Source organism: Stegostoma tigrinum, chromosome 29 (assembly GCF_030684315.1).
Source record: "Stegostoma tigrinum isolate sSteTig4 chromosome 29, sSteTig4.hap1, whole genome shotgun sequence".
NCBI lineage: Eukaryota > Metazoa > Chordata > Chondrichthyes > Orectolobiformes > Stegostomatidae > Stegostoma > Stegostoma tigrinum.
The window spans coordinates 374,931-400,970 of record NC_081382.1 but is presented as its reverse complement, the minus strand read 5'-3'; the positions used below and the strand labels follow the sequence as shown (position 1 = coordinate 400,970).

General features: G+C 45.4%; 1 protein-coding gene across 1 annotated transcript in view; it reads right to left on the bottom strand.

The window, feature by feature from the left end:
* The window catches only part of LOC125448494 (alpha-2-macroglobulin-like), a 170,493-nt gene extending 146,409 nt beyond the window's left edge, over positions 1 to 24,084 (bottom strand). Inside the window, exons 1-8 of the mRNA XM_059638137.1 lie at positions 23,032 to 24,084; positions 22,693 to 22,796; positions 13,989 to 14,157; positions 11,903 to 12,002; positions 11,450 to 11,555; positions 10,984 to 10,995; positions 8,572 to 8,667; positions 7,695 to 7,856 (exon numbers count right to left, since the gene is read on the bottom strand). Of these exons, the coding sequence (XP_059494120.1) occupies positions 7,695 to 7,856; positions 8,572 to 8,667; positions 10,984 to 10,995; positions 11,450 to 11,555; positions 11,903 to 12,002; positions 13,989 to 14,157; positions 22,693 to 22,796; positions 23,032 to 23,038 (756 nt within the window). The 5' untranslated portion in view covers positions 23,039 to 24,084. The remainder of the gene's footprint in view (positions 1 to 7,694; positions 7,857 to 8,571; positions 8,668 to 10,983; positions 10,996 to 11,449; positions 11,556 to 11,902; positions 12,003 to 13,988; positions 14,158 to 22,692; positions 22,797 to 23,031) is intronic.
* Positions 24,085 to 26,040: the final 1,956 nt, after the last annotated feature.

Genomic DNA, 26,040 nt, shown 5'->3' with positions numbered 1-26,040 from the left:
ATGAAAAGAGTCCGAGCTCAGTCAACCTCTCTTCATAAGATAAGCCCTCCAGTCCAGGCAGCATCCTGGTAAACCTCCTCTGAACCCTCTCCAAAGCATCCACATCTTTCCTATAATAGGGCGCCCAGAACTGGACGCAGTATTCCAAGTGCGGTCTAACCAAAGTTTTATAGAGCTGCAACAAGATGTCACGACTCTTAAACTCAATCCCCCTGTTAATGAAAGCCAAAACACCATATGCTTTCTTAACAACCCTGTCCACTTGGGTGGCCATTTTAAGGGATCTATGTATCTGCACACCAAGATCCCTCTGTTCCTCCACGCTGCCAAGAATCCTATCCTTAATCTTGTACTCAGCTTTCAAATTCGACCTTCCAAAATGCATCACCTCGCATTAATCCAGGTTGAACTCCATTGTAGTGGACAATTAAACAACTCACTGGAAGAGGAGGCTCCACAAATTATTCCCAGCCTCAATGAAGGAAGAGCCCGGCATATCAGTGTGAAAGGTAAGTCTGAAGCTTTCATGTCAATGTTCAGCCAGAAGTGCCAAGTGAACAATTCATCTCAGCCTCCTCCAGTGTATGCACTCATCATAGATATCAGTCTTCAGCAAATTTGATTCACTCAAGATGACATCAAGAAACAGATGGGGGCACTGAATTGTGCAAACGTTATGGGGCCTGACAGCATTCCAGCAATAGCACTGAAGATTTGTGCTCGAGAACTTGCTGCTCCCATAACCAAGTTCTTCCATTAGTGTTAAAACATTGGCAATGTGAAAAATTGTCCAGGTATGTTTTTATATAAACAACAGGACAAATCCAACCCAGCCAATTACCGTCCCATGAGTCTCCTCGCAATCATTAATAAAGTGATGGAAGGTGTCATGAACAGTACTATCAAGCAGCACCTGCTCAGAAATAACCTACTCAGTTACGCCCAGTTTGGGTTCCACCAGGGTCACTCAGCTCCTGACCTCATTCTAACCTTGGTTTAAACATGAACAAATGAATTGAATTTCAGAGGCAAGATGACAGTGGCAGCCCTTGAAATCAGGTCTGCATTCGACTAAGTCTTGCACCAAGGAAACCTAGCAAAAACTGGAGTCAATGGATATCGGAAGGGTGAAATCTCCACTGGTTGGAGCCATACCTGACACAGAGGAAGATGGTTGTGGATGCTGGAGGTTAGACAGCTTAGGTCCAGGACATCCCTGAAGGAGTTGCTCAGGGTAGTGTCCCAGGTCCAACCACCTTCAACTGCTTCATCAATAAACTTTGCCCTGTTGAAAGGTCAGAAATGGGGATGTTCACCAATGACTGCACAATGTTCAGCACCATTTGCGAATCCACAGATACTGAAGTGTCCAGGTTCAAACGCAACAAGATCTGGACAATATAATAAAATGTGAGGCTGGATGAACACAGACCCTTTTCATCAGAGTCTAGGCCCGAAACGTCAGCTTTTGTGCTCCTGAGATGCTGCTTGGCCTGCTGTGTTCATCCAGCCTCACATCTTATTATCTTGGATTCTCAAGATCTGGACAATATCCAGGTTTGGAATGACAAGTGGCAAGTAATATTTGCAGCACAAATGTCAGGCGATGACCATCACCAATAAGAGCATAGAACATACAACATAGACCATAGAACAGTACAGCACTGAACAGGGCCTTTGGCCCTCGATGCTGCGCCAACCTGTGAAATAATATAAGCCCCCTACACCACCCCATCATCATCCATACGCTTATCTAAGGACTGTTTAAATGCCCCTAATGTGGCTGAGTTAACTACATTGGCAGGCAGGGCGTTGCACGCCCTTTCCACTCTCTGAGTAAAGAACCTGCCACTGACATCTGTCTTAAATCTATCACCCCTCAATTTGTAGCTATGACCCCTTATACAAGCCGAAGTCATCACCCTAGGAGATGAGAACAGGTCCAAGTCCCTCATCCTTTCCTCATAAGACCTTTGCTCCAGACCAGGCAACATCCTGGTATATCTCCTCTGTAACTTTTCCAATGCTTCCACATCATTCCTGTAATGGGGCGACCAGAACTGCACGCAATATTCCGAGTGAGGTCGCACTAGTGTTTTGTACAGTTGCAGCATGACATCTCTCTCTCTCGCGCGCTCTCTCTCTCTCGCACTCTCTCTCTCGCACTCTCTCTCTCTCTCGCACTCTCTCTCTCTCGCACTCTCTCTCTCTCGCATTCTCTCTCTCTCGCACACTCTCTCTCTCGCACACTCTCTCTCTCGCACACTCTCACTCTCGCAAACTCTCTCTCGCACTCTCTCTCGCACTTTGTGTCTCGCACTCTCTCTCTCTCTCTGTCGCACTCTCTCTGTCTCTCTCACACTCTCTCTCTCTGCAACTCAGTTGCTGGAAAAGCTCGGCAGATCTGGCAGGATCTGTGAAGAAAAGTCAGAGTTAACGTTTCGGGTCTGGTAACCCTCCCTCGGGATTCTCTTTTTCCCTGTTTTAAAATTGGTTGGCGTTAATGTTTTGCTGCTAGTTTGTTGACAATAGAACGGACTGTTTTTAAAGAGAAAACCACAGCTATGACAAACTGTGGTCCTATTGTACACTGCAGATAAGGCTCCTGCTGGGTAAGCCCAGTTGATGTTCTCTGTTATGATGCCCTGTGGTGGCCATTACCTTGCATTGGGCAGCTACTACCCTCTCTCATAGCTGACATTTAAGAAAGGATTGTAACTATTCTGCAAAGAATGTGCCCAAAGATTTCTGTAGAGTGTGCAGTTTGGTACTGAGCATCTAGACTTATGCTTGAAGCTTTGATGAGCCTTCAACACCGTTAGTTAATACATAGACATCAATAATTTGCAATAACTCAGTTGAAAGTATAAAATTCTTCTGTTGTCAACATTTTGGCCTCTGTACAATTTGAGATTAAGATATTTACCTCAATATAAATTCAGTGGAATTTTTTTTTCCTAATTTTGTTTTAAAACTGATAATTCTAGGGCTTCTTCAGAGTGTTGATTCCATTACAAGAGCAGTTGACATATGCAGAGGAAATTCTGTCGTATAGTTCCTGTTGAACACTATTGATTAAATTCAGCTCATGTTTTAGTTTATGTGGTGTCAATAGACACACCTTATGTTTTCAGCCACTTCCTCCTCTTTGTGTCCCTTGGCATTTTCTTCGTTTATAGCATATGTAAATAAAGGACACCACACTTAAAAGTTTCCTCCTAAGAAAGGCTCCTTTCAGTTCCTTTTGTCTGCATAAGTGGTGCATGATTAATATGCAGAAGTTAGTATAATACTTGTGCCATTAGAATAGACATGTTGAGTAAACCATACCACAAGAGTTGTGAGAGCATGGAATGCGTTGCCAGCAGCAGTTGTGGAAGCAAGGTCATTGGGGTCATTGAAGAGACTGCTGGACATGCATATGGTCACAGAAATTTGAGAGTGCATACATGAGGATCAATGGTTGGCACAACATTGTGGGCTGAAGGGCCTGTTCTGTGCTGTACTGTTCTATGTTCTATGTACTATGGCTCTGGAACTCAATCCCACTACCAATAAAACCTAACACACCTAATTCCGTCTGAACAGCACTATCAACCTGGTTGGCAACTTGCAGGGATCTAGGTACATGGACACCAAGATCCCTCTGCACATCCACATTACCAAAAATCTTTCCATTCACCCAGTATTCTGCCTTCCTATTATTCTTTCCGAAGTGAATCACTTCACATTTATCCATATTGGACTCCATTTGCCACCTTTCAGCCCAATTCTGCAGTTTATCCAAGTCTCCCTGCAACCTGCAACATTCTTCCACACTGTCCACCACTCCACCAACTTTAGTGTCATCTGCCAACTTATTGACCCATCCACCTATGCCTGCATCCAAGTCATTTATGAAAATGACGAACAGCAGTGGTCCCAAAACAGATCCTTGAGGCACACCACTAGTAACGGGACTCCAGGCTGAATATTTTCCATCAACCACCACTTGTTGCCTTTTTACAGAAAGCCAGTGTTTAATCCAAACTGCTGAATCTCCCTCAATCCCATGCCTCCGCATTTTCTCCAATAGCCTACCATGTGGAACCTTATCAAAGGCTTTACTGAAGTCATGTACACCACGTCAATTTCCCTACCTCATTCACATGCTTGGTTACCTTCTCAAAAAACTCAATGAGACACAACCTGCCCTTGATGAATCCATGTTGACTATCTCCATTCAAATTGTTGCTGGCTAGATGATTATAAATCCTATCTCTTATAATAGTTTCCAAAACTTTTCCTACAACAGACGTAAAGCTCACTGGTCGAAAATTACCTGGGTCATCTCTACTGCCCTTCTTGAACAAGGGCACAAGATTTGCAATCCTCCAGTCCTCTGGTACTAAACCTGTAGACAATGATGACTCAAAGATCAAGGCCAAAGGCTCCACCATCTCCTCCCTAGCCTCCCAGAGAATCCTCGGAAAAATTCCATCTGGCCCAGGTGATTTACCTACCTTCACACCTTCTAGAATTGATAACACCTCCTCCTTACTAACCTCAAATCTTTCAATTCTAATAGCCCATAACTCAGTCTTCTCCTCTACAATATTCTCCTTTTCCTGAGTGAAAACAGATGAGAAATATTTGTTTAGCACCTCTCCGATCTCCACAGGGTCCACACACAACTTCCCATTTCTGTCTTTGACTGGCCCTATTCCTACCCTCGTCATCCTCTTATTCCTCACATACCTATAGAAAGCTTAGGGTTCTCCTTTATTCTACCGGCTAATGTCTGCTCATGACCCCTCCTTGCTCTTCTTAACTGTCTCTTTAAATCCTTCCTAGCTAATCTGTAACTCTCCATTGTATCATCTGAACCATCTCGTGTCAACGTCACATAAGCCTCCCTCTTCCACTTAACGAGATACAATTTCTTTAGTAAACCACAGTTCCCTTACCTTATCACTTCCTCCCTGCCTGACAGGGACATACCTATCAAGGACTCGCAATATCTGTTCCTTAAACCAGCTCCACATTTCGACTGTCCCCATCCCCTGCATTTTGCGACCCCATTCTATGCCTCGTAAGTCTTGCCTAATCACATTATAATTGCCGTTCCCCCATCTATAACTCTTACCCTGTGGCATGTTACTATCCCTTTCCATCACTAAACTAAACATAACCAAATTGTGGTCTCTCTCTAAGAGGCAGTCTAACCACTGCTCCTTGATATTTAATAGTGTTACTGTCACTGAATCCCCACCATCAGCATCCTTGTGCATTATCATTGACCAGAAACTCAACTGGTCTTGCAACATTCAGAACAATTCAGATGCTCGGAATACTGTGTTAAGATGGAATGCTCCCGTCCTGCCTGGATGGATGGCTCTCATACCCTCCATTAAACCTCTCATTCTCCAATTAATGCCTGATACCCTCTATAAACCCCTCATTTCCCAATCAATGCCTGATACACTGCATAAATCCCCTTATTCCCAATCCAGCCGTTGAAACCTCTGACTAATCCCCACATTCCCCAACCAGGCCTGATACCCTCATTAACCACTCCATTCGCCTCTCAGCCCAACACCCTCTATAAACACCCTCAATTCCGATAGTCCCTCAAGCCTTCTATAAACCCATTACTCTACACGGAGTGTGTGATCTCTTTTATATGTCCATTCAATCCCCATATGATCCCTTATACCCTACGCCAACACATTCTTTACCCACACAGTCCCTGATATCCATTATAAATGAGTTTTTTGCTTCTGTCTTTACGAAAGAAACGACCTGTGTAGTGAATGAAACCTTTGAAGAGCAGGTGTGCATGCTGGAATGGATAGAGATAGAGGAAGCTGATGTACTGAAAATTTTGTCAAACATTAAGATTGACAAGTCGCCAGGCCCGGATCAGATTTGTCCTCGGCTGCTTTGGGAAGCGAGAAATGCAATTGCTTCGCCACTTGCGAAGATCTTTGCATCCTCGCTCTCCACTGGAGTCGTACCTGAGGACTGGAGAGAGGCAAATGTAATTCCTCTCTTCAAGAAAGGAAATAGGGAAATCCCCGGCAATTATAGACCGGTAAGTCTCACGTCTGTCGTCTGCAAGGTGTTAGAAAGGATTCTGAGGGATAAGATTTATGACCATCTGGAAGAGCATGGCTTGATCAAATACAGTCAACACGGCTTTGTGAGGGGTAGGTCATGCCTTACAAACCTTATCGAGTTTTTTGAGGATGTGACTAGTAAGGTTGATGAGGGTCAAGCTGTGGATGTGGTGTATATGGACTTCAGTAAGGCATTTGATAAGGTTCCCCATGGAAGGCTCATTCAGAAGGTCAGGAGGAATGGGATACAGGGGAACTTAGCTGCTTGGATACAGAATTGGCTGGCCAACAGAAGACAGCGAGTGGTAGTAGAAGGAAAATATTCTGCCTGGAAGTCAGTGGTGAGTGGGGTTCCACAGGGCTCTGTCCTTGGGCCTCTACTGTTTGTAATTTTTATTAATGACTTGGACGAGGGAATTGAAGGATGGGTCAGCAAGTTTGCAGACGACACAAAGGTCGGAGGTGTCGTTGACAGTGTAGAGGGCTGTTGTAGGCTGCAGCGGGACATTGACAGGATGCAGAGATGGGCTGAGAGGTGGCAGATGGAGTTCAACCTGGATAAATGCGAGGTGATGCATTTTGGAAGGTCGAATTTGAAAGCTGAGTACAGGATTAAGGATAGGATTCTTGGCAGCGTGGAGGAACAGAGGGATCTTGGTGTGCAGATACATAGATCCCTTAAAATGGCCACCCAAGTGGACAGGGTTGTTAAGAAAGCATATGGTGTTTTGGCTTTCATTAACAGGGGGATTGAGTTTAAGAGTCGTGACATCTTGTTGCAGCTCTATAAAACTTTGGTTAGACCGCACTTGGAATACTGCGTTCAGTTCTGGGCGCCCTATTATAGGAAAGATGTGGATGCTTTGGAGAGGGTTCAGAGGAGGTTTACCAGGATGCTGCCTGGACTGGAGGGCTTATCTTATGAAGAGAGGTTGACTGAGCTCGGTCTCTTTTCATTGGAGAAAAGGAGGAGGAGAGGGGACCTAATTGAGGTATACAAGATAATGAGAGGCATAGATAGAGTCGATAGCCAGAGACTATTTCCCAGGGCAGAAATGGCTAGCACGAGGGGTCATAGTTTTAAGCTGGTTGGTGGAAAGTATAGAGGGGATGTCAGAGGCAGGTTCTTTACGCAGAGAGTTGTGAGAGCATGGAATGCGTTGCCAGCAGCAGTTGTGGAAGCAAGGTCATTGGGGTCATTTAAGAGACTGCTGGACATGCATATGGTCACAGAAATTTGAGGGTGCATCCATGAGGATCAATGGTCGGCACAACATTGTGGGCTGAAGGGCCTGTTCTGTGCTGTACTGTTCTATGTTCTATGTTCTATAAAGCCATCCATTTCCCACATAGTCCCTGATACCCTCCAGAAATGCATTCACTAAACACAGGATGCCTGATAAGCTTTATAAAAAAATTCAATATCCACACAGTACCCGACATCCTCCACAAAACCATTCATTACCTGCACAGTGCCTAATATCCTCTATACAATCATTCATTACCCATATGGTGCCTGAACCAGTCCACAAATCCAGTAATTCCTCACTCTGTCCCTGACGCCCCTGTTTCCTCTCCACATGTTTTATCACTTACCGTTATGGAAAGCAACTCATTGGATTGTAAGGGGGTTTCCAGAACCACTGAGCTCATCCCCTTCTCATCTGTGACCGCCAATATTGCACCAGGCTTCCAGGAATTTAACACTTTGATTGTAACATTGGTGACAGGTTGTCCTGTAGTATACTGGATTTTTATCTGAATAGAGACAGCCGATAAGTCAGTATAATGTCACAGAACAAGGAAAGCTGAAACATCCATAAACAGTTCACAATTGTGTGCAGGAGAGTATAATACTATTTACATTACACAGTGCATGTAAGCGAGTGTAACCCTGTATATATTACACAGTGTGTGTCAGAGAGAGTAACCCTGGATATATTGCATAGTGTGTTTATGAGAGTTTAGCCCTGTATATATTACACGGTGTGCATGTATGTTGGGAAACTTAACCCAATATGTATTACAGCATGCATGTCTTCGGAAACTTAACCCAGTATATATTACACGGTGCATGTGTCGGAGAGTTTAACTCTGTATACGCTACAGAGGGCAGCACAGTGGCTCAGTAGTTAGCACTGCAGCCTCACAGCACCAGGAACCCGGGTTCAATTCCAGCCTCGGGCGACTGCCTGTGTGGAGTTTGCACATTCTTCCTGCATCTGTGTGGGTTTCCTCCAGGTGCTCCGGTTTCCTCCCACAGTCTTAAGATGTGCAGGCTAGGTGGATTGGCCATGCTAAATTGCCCATAGTGTTCAGGGGTGTGTGGATTGTAGGGGGATGTGTCTGGGTGGGATGCTTCAAGGGGCGGTGTGGACTTGTTGGGCCGAAGGGCCTGTTTCCACACTGTAGGTAATCTAATCTAATCGAATCTACACAGTCTGTGTGGAAGAGTTCATCCGTCTGGCCTTACTTGTGCAGTGTATGGAATTCCAGGTTTGTAATAATCTTCCACATCCTCAAATGTGATCTTCATAATTTCACTTTCAACTTGACATGTTGCACTTGACTGTATTAGAATACCGTGAATTAGATTCAGTGGTTTTAGATGGAAGCTATAGACATTTGGAGATTGATCAAGAAAATAATGGAGAGAGATTGAGAATGAAGCAGTGCAAGAGAGACTGTGCCAAGCTACAGCATTCATGTCAGACGGAGTGAGAGACTTTTAGGTTATTCAGAGAGTAAAACAAATTCCAAAAAAGGGAGGGACAGTGACAGAGATGTTGTGCCAGAGAGTGTCATCAAGAATGAGATGGAGAAACAGAGAAGGAAAGGCAGGATGGTGGGGTATGGGAGACTGCAGACAGTGAGAGACAGAGCAAAACAGACATGGGGAGAGATATGAGGAGAGAGAGTAAGAAACAAAGAAGCAGCGATTGGAAAACTGAAACGCAGAAATAAATATGCAAAGACAAGTGCAGAGAGTAAGATCATGGGCAGAGTCTTTGATTGTTTGAGACTAAGTTTGAAGCTGGTCCTAAAAACAGTAGGGACTACCACTCGTAGAACATAGAGCACAGAACACTGCAGTGCAGTACAGGCCCTTCGGCCCTCGATGTTGCGTCAACTTGTGGAACCAAACTGAAGCCCATCTAGCCTAAACTATTCCATTATTATCCATAAGTTTATCCAATGACCATTTAAATGCCCTCAAACTTGGCAAGTCTACTACTGTTGCAGGCAGGGCATTCCATGCTCTCACTACTCTCTGAGTAAAGAACCTACCTCTGACATCTGTCCTATATCTATCACCCCTCAATTTAAAGCTATGCCCCCTCGTGCTAGCCATCTCCATCCGAGGAAAAAGACTCTCACTGTCCACCCTAATTAATCCTCTGATCATCTTGTATGTCTCTTTTAGGTCGTCTCTTAACCTTCTTCTCTCTAACGAAAACAGCCTCAAGTCCCTCAGCCTTTCCTCGTAAGACTTTCCCTCCATACCAGGCAACATCCTAGTAAATCTCCTCTGCACCCTTTCCAAAGCTTCCACATCCTTCTTATAATGCAGTGACCAAAACTGTACGTAATACTCCAAGTGCAGCCGCACCAGAGTTTTGTAGCTTCACCATAACCTCTTGGTTACGGAACTCGATCCCTCTATTAATAAAAGCAAAAACACTGTATGCCTTCTTAACAGCCCTGTCAACCTGGCTGGCAACTTTCAATGATCTGTGTACATGGACACCGAGATCTCTCTGCTCATCTCCAATACTAAGAATCTTACCATTAGCCCTGTACTTTGCCTTCTGGTTACTCCTACCAAAGTGCATCACCTCACACTTGTCTGCATTAAACTCCATTTGCCACCTCTTAGCCCAGCTCTGCAGCTTATCTATGTCTCTCTGCAACCTACAGCATCCTTCGTCACTATCCACAACTCCAACGACCTTAGAGTCGTCTGCAAATGTACTAAGTCATCTTTCTACGCCCTCATCCAGGCCATTTATTAAAATGACAAACACAATCCACAAATAGCACCTTCTATATCCACAATCACTTCCGTCTAGAAGGACAAGGGCAGCAGACATATGGGAATACCATCATCTTCAAGTTCCCCTCCAAGCCACTTACCATCCTGATTTGGAAATATATCACCATTCTTTCACTGTTGCTGGGTCAAAATCCTGGAATTCTCGCCCTAATGGCATTGCTGGTCAACCCACAGCAGTTACACTGCAATGCTTTAAGAAGGCAGTTCACCACCACCTTCTGAAGGGTAATGAGGGATGGGCAGTATATGCTGGCCAGCCAGCAGCACCCACATCCCACAAATGAATTTAAAACAAAAGATGGAGAGAGACAGTGAGGGAGGGGTGTATGCAAAGTGAAGGGGTGAGACACAGAGGAGAGAGAGTATGAGGGAGAAATAATATGAGGGTAGAATAGAATGAGGGAGAGAGGCAGAGGGAAGAGAGACAGGATGATAGGGGGAGACAGAGTGAAGGACAGAGGGAGTGGAAGGATGACAGGATGATGAACAGTCAGTGAGAGAGAGGCAGAGTGATTAGGAGAGACAGCGGTGGAGGGAGAGAGGGGGATGGACACAGTGAGGGTGGGACAGAGTTGGAGTGAGAGCAGGACAGAGGCAAAGTGGGAGAGACAGTGGGACAGAGAGAGAGTGGTGAAGATTGAATGCCACAGGAGTTTGAGAGATACTTAATGAGGGGAGAGACAGGTATACAGTAGGAGATACTGATTGGGAGAGGCACCAGGACAGAGTTTGAGAGCAGAATAAGAAACTGGCAAGCTGACGACACTGGGCAGAATGTGAAAGAGAGAGAGAGAGAGGTGAGCACATAGTTGCATCTGTCCCGAGACTGACCTGTCCCCTCTTCTGTCAGGACAAACTGTGCATCAATGCGTCTGTGGTTTGGACTTTCTCTGAAGTGGAACACATCAGTGGAGAGATCTGTAGACAGGCAACCATTCAAATCCATCTGAAAAAAGTCAATTCATGGCTGGTAATCAGAGGACAACAAAAAGGGGGAAACAGACCTCATTCCAGGCAAACACAGAAACGCTACAAAATTCTGCGGCAGTCCCTCAGCACTGACCCTCCAACAGTGCGAACTCCCTCAGCACTGACCCTCCAACAGTGCGAACTCCCTCAGCACTGACCCTCCAACAGTGCGAACTCCCTCAGCACTGACCCTCCAACAGTGTAGCACCCCCTCAGCACTGACCCTCCGACAATGCGGCCCTTCCTCATCACTGACCCTCTGAAAGTACAGCCGTGAATGATCTTAGCTTCTTCACGGGGAAATGACTTCAATCAAAGTAGGACCTACCTCACCAAAAATGTGCTGGCAATGAATAGGGTCAGAGGCATCATCCATACGATCCAAACAAACGGTGCCATTCACCTGTCCCTTCACAGGCTTCCCATATGTGTACCTGCAAAATACAGAGTCCAAAGTTACACATAGAGTAAATCTCCGACCACCCCATTTCCATCAAACACTTCCAGGTCAGCTGCAGCAAAGAGTGAGATAAGAATAAATCTCTCTGTACCCTTTGAAACTGAAAGTAACTGTCTCACAATACTGTACCCCATCAAATACTCCCAGGACAGGTACAGCATAGAAATTGATACACAGTAAAACGCTCTCTAAACTATCCCCATCAAACATCCCAGGACTGGTACAGAACAGGAATAGATACACAGTTGACCTTCCTCTACATTGTCCCCAACAAACATTCCCAGGACAGGGTCAAGACAGGTTTAGGTGCAGAGTATGGACAGTGGGACATTTTCCCTTCCGCACACTTCAATGTGGATCGTTGGGTCAATAGCTGTGATTTTTTCTGGCATTTTCACCTTCAACTCAGCCTTGGGTAAAACTGAATGAATGAAAGGTTAGAAATTCAGTCTTGTTCAGCCACCACAGTTGAAACTTTAACCAAGTTATAGTCATCCCCATTCCTGACAGAGACTTCTGAGATCAGCTCCCAGTCCAACTACAGTAGACTTTTAACATTTAATCCATTGGGTCAACCCCTCATCACCCAAACTCCTTTCCCTCCTTTATCTTCTTGTAATCTTCCAGGGCTGACAAAAATCCTTGTCTCTTCACCCCTAACACCTCCCTATCTTGGTCACCTCCTCCAGCCCTTATACCCCTCTCTATCACTGTAACTTCCTCCAGACCCTACAACCCTTCCTACCTCTGTAGCTTCTTATAGACCCTACACCCCTCCCTATATCTGTTCTCTCCTCCAGTCCCTGCACCCTTCCCTATTTCTTTAACCTCCTTTTGCCTCTATACTCTTCCTTGTCTCTGTAAACTCCTCCAGCTGCTATAACTCCTTATCTCTGTTTTCTTTGTCGATCTCTGGGCTTCCTAAGCCCCCTGTTTCTTCTCTTTCTTCCTATTGCTCTTTACCATGTACAAAAAAGAGTTAGTGTAACCAGGAAGGCCAATGAAATGTTGACTTTATTTCAGAGTGAATGGGGTATAAAATTTGAAGGTTATTCAGTAGCTACAAAAGACACTTCTCAGACCATAGCTGGAATACTGAGAATGTTAGATAATAAAATGTGAGGCTGGATGAACACAGCAGGCCCAGCAGCATCTCAGGAGCACAAAGGCTGACGTTTCGGGCCTAGACCCTTCATCAGAGAGGAGGATGGGGTGAGGGTTCTGGAATAAATAGGGAGAGAGAACCGAAGATGGAGAGAAAAGAAGATAGGTGGAGAGGAGAGTGTAGGTGGGGAGGTAGGGAGGGGATAGGTCAGTCCAGGGAAGATGGACAGGTCAAGGAGGTGGGATGAGGTTAATAGGTAGGAGATGGAGGTGCGGCTTGGGGTGGGAGGAAGGGATGGGTGAGAGGAAGAACCGGTTAGGGAGGCAGAGACAGGTTGGACTGGTTTTGGGATGCAGTGGGTGGAGGGGAAGAGCTGGGCTGGTTGTGTGGTGCAGTGGGGGGAGGGGACGAACTGGGCTGGTTTTGGGATGCGGTGGGGGAAAGGGGAGATTTTGAAGCTGGTGAAGTTGAATGTTTTCCTTGAGGAAAGATATACCAGAATTGGAGGCAGTCCAGGGAAGGTTTACCTGGGTAATCCCAGATTTTGGAGGGGGGTGCTGGGGGGGGGCGGGTGCTTATGAAGAGAGGTTGAAAATATTGAGCCTCTACTCATTGGAATATAGAAGAATGAAAGGCAGCTTTATTAACACATACAAGATTTTTAGGGGATAACTAAACCAAGATGAGATGCCGAAAATCGGGAGCAAAATTGGAAATTGCTAGCGGAACTCAGCAGGTCTGGCAGCATCTGTAGGGAGAACCCAGATCTGTTAAGATTCTTTGGGGGCTTAACAAGGTAGATGCAAAGAAGTCATTATTCCTTGTGGGACAGTCTAGGACCAAAGGGCATCTTCTCAGAATAAGGGATCACCCTTTTAAGGCAGGAATGAGATTGTTTTTCTCTGAGAGTGGTGAACCTGTGGAATTTTTTAACGCAGAGAGCTGGAGAGGCTGGGTCATGATGTATATTCAAGGCTGAGTGAGAAAGATTTTTAAACTGGTTAGGGAATCATTGGAAAAGGGCAACAATGTGGAATTGAGAATGATCAGATCCGCTGGGAGCTCATTGAATGGCCGAACAGCCATGACAGGCTGAATAGCCTAATCCTGCTCCTAAATCTTATGGTGTTTAGGCTGGCCTTAAATGTGACATCTTTGACTCTGTTTTTGCCCTTTAGTCAGTTGGCGTATGTCAACTCTGACCTAATTTCTGACCCTTAGCAGCAGACTGCTGATGAATAGAAAGGGGAGTGGAGGCTATGCTGTTCAAGAGCGACGTTCTGTCTGGGTCACATATCGTACCGTACTCTTCCACACTGAAATGATGGAGGAATTTCCTCCCCTGGCTCTGTATTCCTTCGATCTCGTATGTCCCCAGGAGCGGTTCACTCATCAGGTCAAAGGCCAGATCCACAATCCCCTGCCTGGGCTCTACATCTCTCCACTGTCCAATTCGGTTTCTCTTTGGGTCCTATCAGAGCCATGGAAAGAGACGAGAGCAAAAATTGCTTAATGTTGAAGACTCAAATCACTTCCCAGGAACAAAGAGTTGTCTACTGGCTATCACATCTCTTCACCCACACAACTCAATAAACGTAAATGAATTTGACAAATTGAATTCAAAGAACAGAATATATTAGCCCAATCTCCTGGGCTTTGTAAAATGGAACGACTGAGTTTTTCTGTATATTTTATTGTTAACGTCATTTTTGTCCACGATATTTTTCTCCCTTTGTTTAATCTTTCTTCATTTCTGGAATCTGTTTTAGTTGGGAAAAACTCAATGCCTTCTTAAATATCTACCACTGTTTATGATAAGGTCCAACCTTTTAGCCTTCCAGCCGAGCCCACTAGAGCCAAAATCTATCCCCATACTTATGTAATTAAGCTTGTTTAACTCCAAAATGTTCTTATGGGACTTGTTTAACTCCAAAATGTTCTTATGGGACTCTAATTTCTCACCTTCAAACAGAATTCTAACATTTTTTGATTGCTCTTCTCGAGAGGATCATTTACTGTGAAAAACTTAAATAATTCCATTTACACAATCCCAAATCCAGAATAGCCAACTAGGTAGCCTGATAGGTTGTCTGACGTATTGATTCAAGAAATAATCTCTAATACCTTCATGATTTCTCGTTGTAGGAAACCACAGACAATTTTCTGTTTATGGGGCTGAAGCTGTATTCCATTTCCCCACTATTTTAACTGGCTGAGTCTGCCTTCTGCTGTACTGTTTCTCACTCTGAAGCTACACTCCCATAATCCATTGTTTTAACTCACTGGATCCAGCTGACTGCATGCTGTTTTCTCACCAAGAATCAGTTCTCCCTTCCCCACCTATCGAGGCCACATCTCCTTGCATGTTCTTGCTTGAAGAATGCATTACCTTCACCAATTGATTTAACTTGCCGGGCATTCCTACCTCTGTGCTCCTTTTCATGTCTAATATGCACTCCCTGTGTAGTTTTATCCTGCTGGGTCTGCCTCTTTCCATGCTGTTTCTTGCTGTAAAGATGTACTATTCCCCTCAACCCATACAGTTTTAACTCGCAGGCTCCACCTCTCTCCAGGCACTCAGTGGCCCTCAAACTGTCCAACCATCACCCATTGGTTTAACTCAAGGAGTCCATCTCTATCCACTCTTTTTCTGTCCTCAAGCTGTACTCTCTTCCCCAGGCTTACGAGGTGACAGTGAGAGAGTACTTCAGTGATAGTGACCACAAAGCCCAACAAGTGAAATTTGTTGTGCAAAAGGAACATTTGGTCAGAAACAAATGGTTTTGAATTGGGGATAATGGATTCTATCGAAATAAGAGAGGATGCTATCGAAATAAGAGAGGGTGTTGTCAAACTAGCCTGAAAACAGCTCCATTTGGGTAAAGCTAGAGAAGAACAGGGGAGGCAGGAGGGGCATTCAAAATGAAATTGGAAAGACCACAGACCCAAGATGTTCTCTTTAGGATATAATGTTGAAGCAGCAAGCATAGAGAACTCTGGATGTATAGAAATACAGACACGGTTGGAAAAGATGGAAAATAATATCTTTTAATAGGAACAAACACAGGGCATCTATGGAGACCCCAGTGGCATATTGAAAGTGCAGGGGTAGGGGGAATCAAGAAAGCCATTAGGAGAGAAAAGATGGGGCAAAACATTGGAGAGAATCCCAAGATATTCTATAACATTGTAATGGAGAAGATGTTTAACTGCTAAAACAAGCAAAAAAAACTGGAAATGTTGGAAATATGAAGCAAAAACAGAAGTTGATGGAGAAACTCAGCAAATGTGAGAGCAGCAGTGGAGAGAAGACAATGATAACCTTTCAAAGATAAGAGATAATGGGAACTGCAGATGCTGGAGAATTCCAAGATAATAAAATGTGAGGCTGGATGAACACAGCAGGCCAAGCAGCATCTCAGGAGCACAAAAGCTGACGTTTCGGGCCTAGACCCTTCATCAGAGAGGGGGATGGGGAGAGGGAACTGGAATAAATAGGGAGAGAGGGGGAGGCGGACCGAAGATGGAGCGTAAAGAAGATAGGTGGAGAGAGTATAGGTGGGGAGGTAGGGAGGGGATAGGTCAGTCCAGGGAAGACGGACAGGTCAAGGAGGTGGGATGAGGTTAGTAGGTAGCTGGGGATGCGGCTTGGGGTGGGAGGAAGGGATGGGTGAGAGGAAGAACCGGTTAGGGAGGCAGAGACAGGTTGGACTGGTTTTGGGATGCAGTGGGTTGGGGGGAAGAGCTGGGCTGGTTGTGTGGTGCAGTGGGGGGAGGGGACAAACTGGGCTGGTTTAGGGATGCAGTAGGGGAAGGGGAGATTTTGAAACTGGTGAAGTCCACATTGATACCATATGGCTGCAGGGTTCCCAGGCGGAATATGAGTTGCTGTTCCTGCAACCTTCGGGTGGCATCATTGTGGCAGTGCAGGAGGCCCATGATGGACACTTGCCCCCACACCTCCTCCCTCACCCCTATCCCAGGCCCCAAGATGACATTCCACATTAAGCAGAGGTTCACCTGCACATCTGCCAATGTGGTATACTGCATCCACTGTACCCGGTGCGGCTTCCTCTACATTGGGGAAACCAAGCGGAGGCTTGGGGACCGCTTTGCAGAACACCTCCGCTCAGTTCGCAACAAACAACTGCACCTCCCAGTCGCAAACCATTTCCACTCCCCCTCCCATTCTCTAGATGACATGTCCATCATGGGCCTCCTGCACTGCCACAATGATGCCACCCGAAGGTTGCAGGAACAGCAACTCATATTCCGCTTGGGAACCCTGCAGCCATATGGTATCAATGTGGACTTCACCAGTTTCAATATCTCCCCTTCCCCTACTGCATCCCTAAACCAGCCCAGTTCGTCCCCTCCCCCCACTGCACCACACAACCAGCCCAGCTCTTCCCCCCCACCCACTGCATCCCAAAACCAGTCCAACCTGTCTCTTCCTCCCTAACCGGTTCTTTCTCTCACCCATCCCTTCCTCCCACCCCACGCTGCACCCCCATCTACCTACTAACCTCATCCCACCTCCTTGACCTGTCCGTCTTCCCTGGACCGACCTATCCCCTCCCTACCTCCCAACCTATACTCTCTCCACCTATCTTCTTTATTCTCCATCTTCGGTCCGCCTCCCCCTCTCTCCCTATTTATTCCAGTTCCCTCTCCCTATCCCCCTCTCTGATGAAGGGTCTAGGCCCGAAACGTCAGCTTTTGTGCTCCTGAGATGCTGCCTGGCCTGCTGTGCTCATCCAGCCTCACATTTTATAACCTTTCAAAAACATTTCTGAAACTGCCAAGTTTCTTCATCAATTTCTGTTTTTGTTATTACCGTATGTTATTGATTTCAGAGTTGAACAGGGGTCAATAGGCCTCCAAGCTGTTGAAAGACAAAGGATCAGAGATAATGGGAACTGCAGATGCTGGAGAATTCCAAGATAATAAAATGTGAGGCTGGATGAACACAGCAGGCCAAGCAGCATCTCAGGAGCACAAAAGCTGACGTTTCGGGCCTAGACCCTTCATCAGAGAGGGGGATGGGGAGAGGGAACTGGAATAAATAGGGAGAGAGGGGGAGGCGGACCGAAGATGGAGAGTAAAGAAGATAGGTGGAGAGAGTGTAGGTGGGGAGGTAGGGAGGGGATAGGTTGGTCCAGGAAAGACGGACAGGTCAAGGAGGTGGGATGAGGTTAGTAGGTAGATGAGGGTGCGGCTTGGGGTGGGAGGAAGGGATGGGTGAGAGAAAGAACCGGTTAGGGAGGCAGAGACAGGTTGGACTGGTTTTGGGATGCAGTGGGTGGGGGGGAAGAGCTGGGCTGGTTGTGTGGTGCAGTGGGGGGAGGGGACGAACTGGGCTGGTTTAGGGATGCAGTAGGGGAAGGGGAGATTTTGAAACTGGTGAAGTCCACATTGATACCATATGGCTGCAGGGTTCCCAGGCGGAATATGAGTTGCTGTTCCTGCAACCTTCGGGTGGCATCATTGTGGCTCTGCAGGATGCCCATGATGGACATGTCATCTAGAGAATGGGAGGGGGAGTGGGAATGGTTTGCGACTGGGAGGTGCAGTTGTTTGTTGCGAACTGAGCGGAGGTGTTCTGCAAAGCGGTCCCCAAGCCTCCGCTTGGTTTCCCCAATGTCGAGGAAGCCGCACCGGGTACAGTGGATGCAGTATACCACATTGGCAGATGTGCAGGTGAACCTCTGCTTAATGTGGAATGTCATCTTGGGGCCTGGGATGGGGGTGAGGGAGGAGGTGTGGGGACAGGTGTAGCATTTCCTGCGGTTGCAGGGGAAGGTGCCGGGTGTGGTGGGGTTGGAGGGCAGTGTGGAGCGAACAAGGGAGTCACGGAGAGAGTGGTCTCTCCGGAAAGCTGACAGGGGAGGGGATGGAAAAATGTCTTGGGTGGTGGGGTCGGATTGTAAATGGCGGAAGTGTCGGAGGATAGTGCGTTGTATCCGGAGGTTGGTAGGGTGGTGTGTGAGAACGAGGGGGATCCTCTTGGGGCGGTTGTGGCGGGGGCGGGGTGTGAGGGATGTGTTGTGGGAAATACGGGAGACGCGGTCAAGGGCGTTCTCGATCACTGTGGGGGGAAAGTTGCAGTCCTTAAAGAACTTGGACATCTGGGATGTGCGGGAGTGGAATGTCTTATCGTGGGAGCAGATGCGGCGGAGGCGGAGGAATTGGGAATAGGGGATGGAATTTTTGCAGGAGTGTGGGTGGGAGGAGGTGTATTCTAGGACAAAAGATGTTGGAGGTTACAAGCTGTTCATTTGCATATGCACTGCTGCAGGGCAGTGTGTTGTCTACAACACCATTTTAGCTGGGTACTGTCTGTGTATTCATCTTGAATCATGAACCTTTCTTACTACAATTGAATAGGAATAACCAAAAAGTCTAAATGCATTCTCCTTATTAAACTGACTAAATTCCCCAAGTCCTTTCGAATATAATCATATCAGAATTGCTTTCATTTCTTTCCCCAGTGAATTATTATGGGATAACTCATTCAATATTTTCCCCTTAGATTTTGATGTCAATATAAATGGAAAGTTGTCCTGATAATCTCAGAGATAATGTATACTGCAGGAATTACAGAACTGTTTCTCTAGGATGGCAGTTGGTCGTAGAGAATGCATACAATTGTGTTCAAGCCCTGTTTTGGGGGGGAGCAAGTGTTGAAGCATTCAGTAAGCAGGCATTATTCCTGGATAGAAGATGAGTTCTGCTAGAAATCTTTAAGAGAGATCATTGACTAGCTCAAAGATCAATTTCGTGCAGTGCTCCTGTCTGTCCCTGACAAGCTATTAGCAGTTATAGTTGTCTCTATCAGCCCATATACATGTTGGTGGGCATAATTAAGCTGCTGGTCTGACTGACTCATTTCATTCATTGTTACAGCTTCAATCTGGTATTATGTTCATTATGGCTGAATGCTGGAACGTTTTAAATGTTTGATTCGTGCCTTTATTAACTTAGCAAAACTTTGAATAAAGCTCTGCTGATTAATAACTGAGTCTAGAGATAACCAAAGAACAGTCTTGCATATAGGAAGGGACAACTTGTGAATGATTTCAAATCTATGGAGTTCTGGGCTGAACCACTCAATCACAGTCAAAATCTGCAAAACAAAAAGAACACAAGATTGGAGAAGCTAAGCATTCTGAGTGTTAACTTCAAGACGAATCTGATCCAGGATGAATGTCAAGTGTTTCCTGTAGTCTCCTTTGTCAGGAATAAGTCACCCAGTTATTGCAGTGAAAAATTCTCTCAGGGCTGAAGGCAAAGACTTAAGGAAGATAACTGGAGCATCGTTGAATGTCGACAGCAGATAATTTCAGGTATAATTCTGGTGGCCGAATGTAAAAGTCTAATGTTCCTTTGGCTGTGTCACCACAGAAAGCAATTCTGATGTCAGGGAGGAAAAAGTCTTTAGAAAGAGCTTACATTTGTGCCCATAGACTCAGGGCTTCTCACACAACAGGATCCAAGCTGGATTCTTGGAGTTTACTTCATGATAACCAATAGTTAAATATTCCAAGCAACATCAAATGTCTTTGACATCATGAATGCTTTCTGCTAACTGGTATTCCAGTTAAAGTGGGACATCACACATTCGCTTTTATCTACTTTTACATTCGGCAACCGGAATTATATCTGGAATTATCTGACACAGACATTCAATGATGCTGCAGTTATCTCCAAAGGCTAGACTGGTCAAATTGCCATGCCTCACAATGCCCTGCTGCTCTAGGGATTGGCTTGTAGCTTTCATTTAGGGTGGCTATCATTTGAGATCAGCTATTTTTTAATGTGAAAATGAAGAAAGCAATAGATATTTTGGAACACCAGAATCTCCATGATCTGTTCCAATCCACTGAACATTCTGACATGAAAATATATTATCCTTTAGTGATGTTGAGTCAAAATCTTACTATTCCCTACCTACTGGCATCTTGGGTCCATCTACAACAAATGTACTGCATTGGTTCATGAAAGATGTTCAGCACCTCTGCCTGAAGGCAAATAGTCAATAAAAGCTTGCCCAGCCAGGAAGGTGCATATCCCATGATTGATTTAAGGAGAAAGTGAATGTCCTTATTCTCTGCTTTTCCTAATATTTCCCTATTTTGTACAGAAACCAGAGCATTATGAAACAGAAATCCCTGTCCCTCATTGCCCAGGACAAAACAGTGACCAATATTTTTCCAAGTCAGGACAGTAAATCATGTTAGGAACAGCCCAGTAACTTAGTGGTTGGCACTGCACCTCAGCACCATCCTTATTTTACGTTACCATCTTGGGAGCCCTGCAACCTTCCGGACTCAATACCAACTTCAATAATTTTAGGGCCTGTGTACCTCCTCCCTGGTCCTTAACCCAACCCCCACACACCAGGCCTTATCATCGCATAGGCTGCTACCACAAACAACACATTGTCAGTTACGAATGGTCTTCATTCGCAGCTGTACAATCTCCCAGACTGACCTTCACCCGCACACCAATGCCCAACTGTTTTCCTTCTTTCTCTGGGCTCCATCACCATCTATCATTTACTCCTTCCCCCCATCCTCACCCCTTCTCTAGCATATATGCCAACCTTTTCCCAGCTACTGGACTTGAAACATTAACTCTGCATTCTCTCTGCAGATATTTTTCCAATTTCTGATTTCATTTCCGAAATCCAGTACTCAGAACATATTTCCTCCTCTGTTCCCTGCGTATTCAATATATCTGTCAGAGTGCATCTTAAACATTGTTATTGTATCCATATCTACCACCTCCTGGAATAGCAGTTCATTCCAGTCTCTTACCACCCTCTGTAAAAAAAAATTCCCCTCACTTTTCCTTTAAGTGTAACCTGTTTTACCTTGAACCTATGTTTCCTAGTAATTGACACTTCTACCCTTGGCAAAAGATATTGACTTTCCACTCTACCCATGTCTCTCAGAATTCTATGAGCTTCTATCAGGTCACCCCTCATCCTACAACATTTTTCCAGTTTCTCCACATAGATAATATCTTCCAAACCAGGCAACATCCTCATAAACCATCTTTGTATCCTTTGCAAAGCCTCCACATCTTTTTGGTAGTTTAGCGACCAGAACTGTTTGCAATATTTCAAATAGGACCTAACTACATTTCTATACAGCTGCAACATGACTTGTTAATTTTAATACTCTATGCCCCGAATGATAAAAGTAAGTATGCCATATGCCTTCTTGATCATCTTATCCACTAGTGTTGCCACTTTCAGGGAATTGTGGACTTGTAAGCCTTGATCACTCTGTATGCTAATGCTACTAAGGGTTCTGCTATTTACTTCCTAAATTTCACCTGGCCAAGTCTCCAGCCTGTCTAAATTGTGCGGTAAACTCTGGCAGTCTTTGCCACTGTCCACATCTCCCCCAATCTTTGTGTCATCCACAAACTTACTCATCAGGTAATTACTAAGTTACTAGACTCACCTACATTCTCTTTCAAATCATTTATCTACCTTGCAAATAACAATGGTGCCAGTGCTGTTCCCTGCAAAACATCACTGGTCACAGATTTCAAGTCACTAAAATAACCTTACACTGCTCCTCAGTTCTGAGGAACAGTCGCTGGACCTGAAACGTTAACTCTGTTTTTTCCTCCACAGATGCTGCCAGACCTGCTGAGCTTTTTCAGCAACTTTGTTTCTGTTCCACCGCTACTCTCTGTTTTAACTGTCACTAAGCCAGTTTTATATCCATCTTGCCAACTAAACTGTGATTCCATGTGACTTTGCCTTTTACATCAGCCTGCCAATGCCAGACCTTGTCAACGACCTTGCTGAAGACCATGTTGACAATGTCTATCACATGCCCTCAAACATCATTGTCACTTCCTCAAAATCTTCAAGTTTGTGAGACATGACCTTTCCTGACATAAAGCCTTGCTGCCTATCGCTAATAAGTCCATATTTATCTAATGGGAGTAAATCCTATACTAAGAATCTTTTGAATAAATTCCCTACCTCTGATGTAAGCCCCACCAGTCTGTAACTTCCTGGATTATCCCCGTTTCCATTCTTAAACAAAGAAGAAAAATGGGCTTTTCTCCAGTCCTCCAGGGTCTCTCCTGTGACGAAAGAGAATTAAAAGTTTTCAGACAAGACAGGTCCCAACAATTTCCTCACCAGCCTCCCTCAGTATTCTTCCCATTAGGCCCCATCCATGCCAGAGGATACAGCAGAGTGTAGATAGGCTGGAGACTTGGCCAGATGAAATTCTGTGCATTGATGGTTTTCAAAAGACCCAATATCATTTTTACATTGACATTCCCGAGAATATCATACATCCCTCCCAAAACTCACCATCCATCTTATCCTGAGATAGAAATGGATGAAGACAGCGGGCCAAGCAGCGTCAGAGGAGCAGGAAAGCTGATGTTTCAGGCCTCCACCCTTCTTCAGAAATGGGGGAGGGGAAGGGGATTCTGAAATAAACAGGGAGAGAGGGGGAGGTGGACAGGAGATGGATAAAGGAGAAGAGGTGGAGAGGAGACTCAGAGGCAGGAATGGATCCAGTAATGGTGAGTGGTGGGGAGTTAGGGAAGGGATAAGTCAGTCCAGGGACAACGGACAGGTCAAGGCGGTGGGATGAGGCTAGTAGGTAGGAGATGGGGGTGGGAGTTGAGGTGAGAGGAGGGGATAGGTGGGAGGAACGACAGGTTAGGGAGGTGGAGACAAGCTGGGTTGGTTTTGGGATGCTGTTAGGGGTGGGGAGATTTTGAAGCTTGTGAAGTCCACATTGATCCCATTGGGCTGCAGAGTTCCCAAGCGAAATATGAGGTGCTATTCCTGCAACCTTTGGGTGGCATCATTGTGGCACTGCAGGAGGCTCAGGATGGACATGTAATCTAAGGAGTGGGCAGGGGAGTTGAAATGGTTCACGACAGGGAGGTGCAGTTGTTTGTTGCAAACCAAGCACAGGTGTTCCACAAAGTGGCCCCCAAGTCTTCGCTTGGTTTCCCCAATGTAGAGGAGGCCATATCTAGAACAGTGGATGCAGTATACCACATTGGCAGATGTAGGTGAACATCTATTTGATGTGGAAAGTCTCATGGTTGGTGTGTTACCTCCCAGGTGCCAGGGTCCGTAATGTCTCAGAGTAGTGTTTTCGGGATCCTTACGGGAGAGGGGGAGCAGCCCCAAGTTGTGATCCACATAGGTACCAATGACATAGGGAGGAAAGGGGATGGGGATGAAAGGCAGAAATTGAAGGAGCTATGGTGGAAGCTTAGAGCTAAATCAAACAGAGCTGTTATCTCTGGTTTGTTATCCGTGCCACGTGCTAGCGAGGCGAGGAATAGGGAGAGAGCAGTTGAACACGTGACTGCAGGTATGATGCAGGAGGGAGGGATTCAGATACCTGGATAATTGGGGCTCATTCTGGGGTAGGTGGGACGTCTACAAAAGGGATGGTCGACACCTGAACCAGAGGGGTACCAATATCCTGAGGGGGAGATTTGCTAAATCTCTTTGGGAGAGTTTAAACTAATTAGCAGGGGGTTGCCAACCTGAATTGGAGCTCTAGTGTACAGGAGATTGAGAATAGTGAGGTCATGAATAAGGTTTCAAGGTCGCAGGAGTATACTGGCAGACAGGAAGGTGGTTTGAAGTGTGTCTACTTCAATGCCAGGAGCATACGGAATAAGGTGGGTGAACTTGCAGCATGGATTGGTACCTGGGTCTTTAATGTGGTGGCCATTTCAGAGACATAAATAGAGCGGGGACAGGAATGGTTGTTGCAGATTCTGGGGTTTAGATGTTTCAGTAAGATCAGAGAAGGTGGTGAAAGAGGGGGAGGTATGGCATTGTCAGTCAAGGACAGTATTATGGTAGCAGAAAGGACGTTTGATGAGGACTCATCTACTGAGGTAGTATGGGCTGAGGTTAGAAACAGGAAAGGAGAGGTCACCCTGTTGGGAGTTTTCTATAGACCTCCAAAAAGTTCCAGAGATGTAGTGGAAAGGATTGCAAAGATGATTCTGGATAGGAGCGAAAGTAACAGGGTAGTTGTCTTGGGGGCTTTAGCTTTCCAAATATTGACTGGAGACGCTATAGTTCGAGTACTTTAGATACTCTTTATTTTAGATGGGCCAGTTTTTGTCCAATGTGTGCAGGAGGGTTTCCTGACACAGTATGTAGATAGGCCAACAAGAGGCGAGGCTACATTGGATTTGGTACTGGGTAATGAACCAGGCCAGGTGTTAGAATTGGAGGTAGGTGAGCACTTCGGTGATAGTGACCACAATTCAGTTACGTTTACTTTCGTGATGGAAAGGGATATATATACTGCAGGGCAGCAGTTATTGCTGGGGGAAAGGCAATTATGAGGCGATTAGGCAAGATTTAGGATGCAGGGGATGGAGAAGGAAACTGCAGGGGCTGGGCAGAATTGAAATGTGGAGCTTGTTCAAGGAACAGCTACTGTGTGTCCTTGATAAGTACGTCTTTGAAGTCTTTGATAAGAAGTCTTTGGCAGGTAGAATCAAGGAAAGTCCTAAAACTTCTATAGGTATGTCAGGAATAAAAGAATGACTAGAGTAAGATTAGAACCAGTCAAGAACAGTAGTTGTGCAGGAAGTTGTGCATGGAGTCCAAAGAGATAGGAGAGGCACTAAATGAATATTTTTCATCAGCATTCACACAGGAATAAAAGACAATGTTGTTGAGGAGAATACTGAGATACAGGCTATTAGACTAGATGGGATTGAGGTTCATAAGGAGGAGGAGTTAGCAATTCTGGAAAGTGTGAAAATAGATAAGCCCCCCGGGCTGGATGAGATTTATCCTAGGATTCTCTGGGAAGCTAGGAAGGAGTTTGCAGAGCCTTTGGTTTTGATTTTTATGTCGTCATTGTCTATGGAAATAGTGCCAGAAGACAAGAGGACAGCAAATGTTGTCCCCTTGTTCAAAAAGGAGAGGAGGGACAACCCTGGTAGTTATAGGCCAGTGAGCCTTAATTCGGTTGTGGATAAAGTGTTGGAAAGGATTATAAGACATAGGATATATTGTCACCCAGAAAGGAATAATTTGATTAGGGATAGTCAACAGTTTTGCGAATGGTAGGTTGTGCCTCACAAAACTTACTGAGTTCTTTGAGAGGGTGACCAAACAGGTGGATGAGGGTAAAGTAGTTGATGTGATGTATATGGATTTCAGTAAAGTGTTTGATAAGGTTTCCCACTGTAGGCTATTGCAGAAAATATGGAGGTATGGGATTGAGGGTGATTTAGTGGTTTGGATCAGAAATTGGCTAGCTGTAAGAAGACGGTAGTAGTTGATGGGAAATGTTCATCCTGGAATTCAGTTACCAGT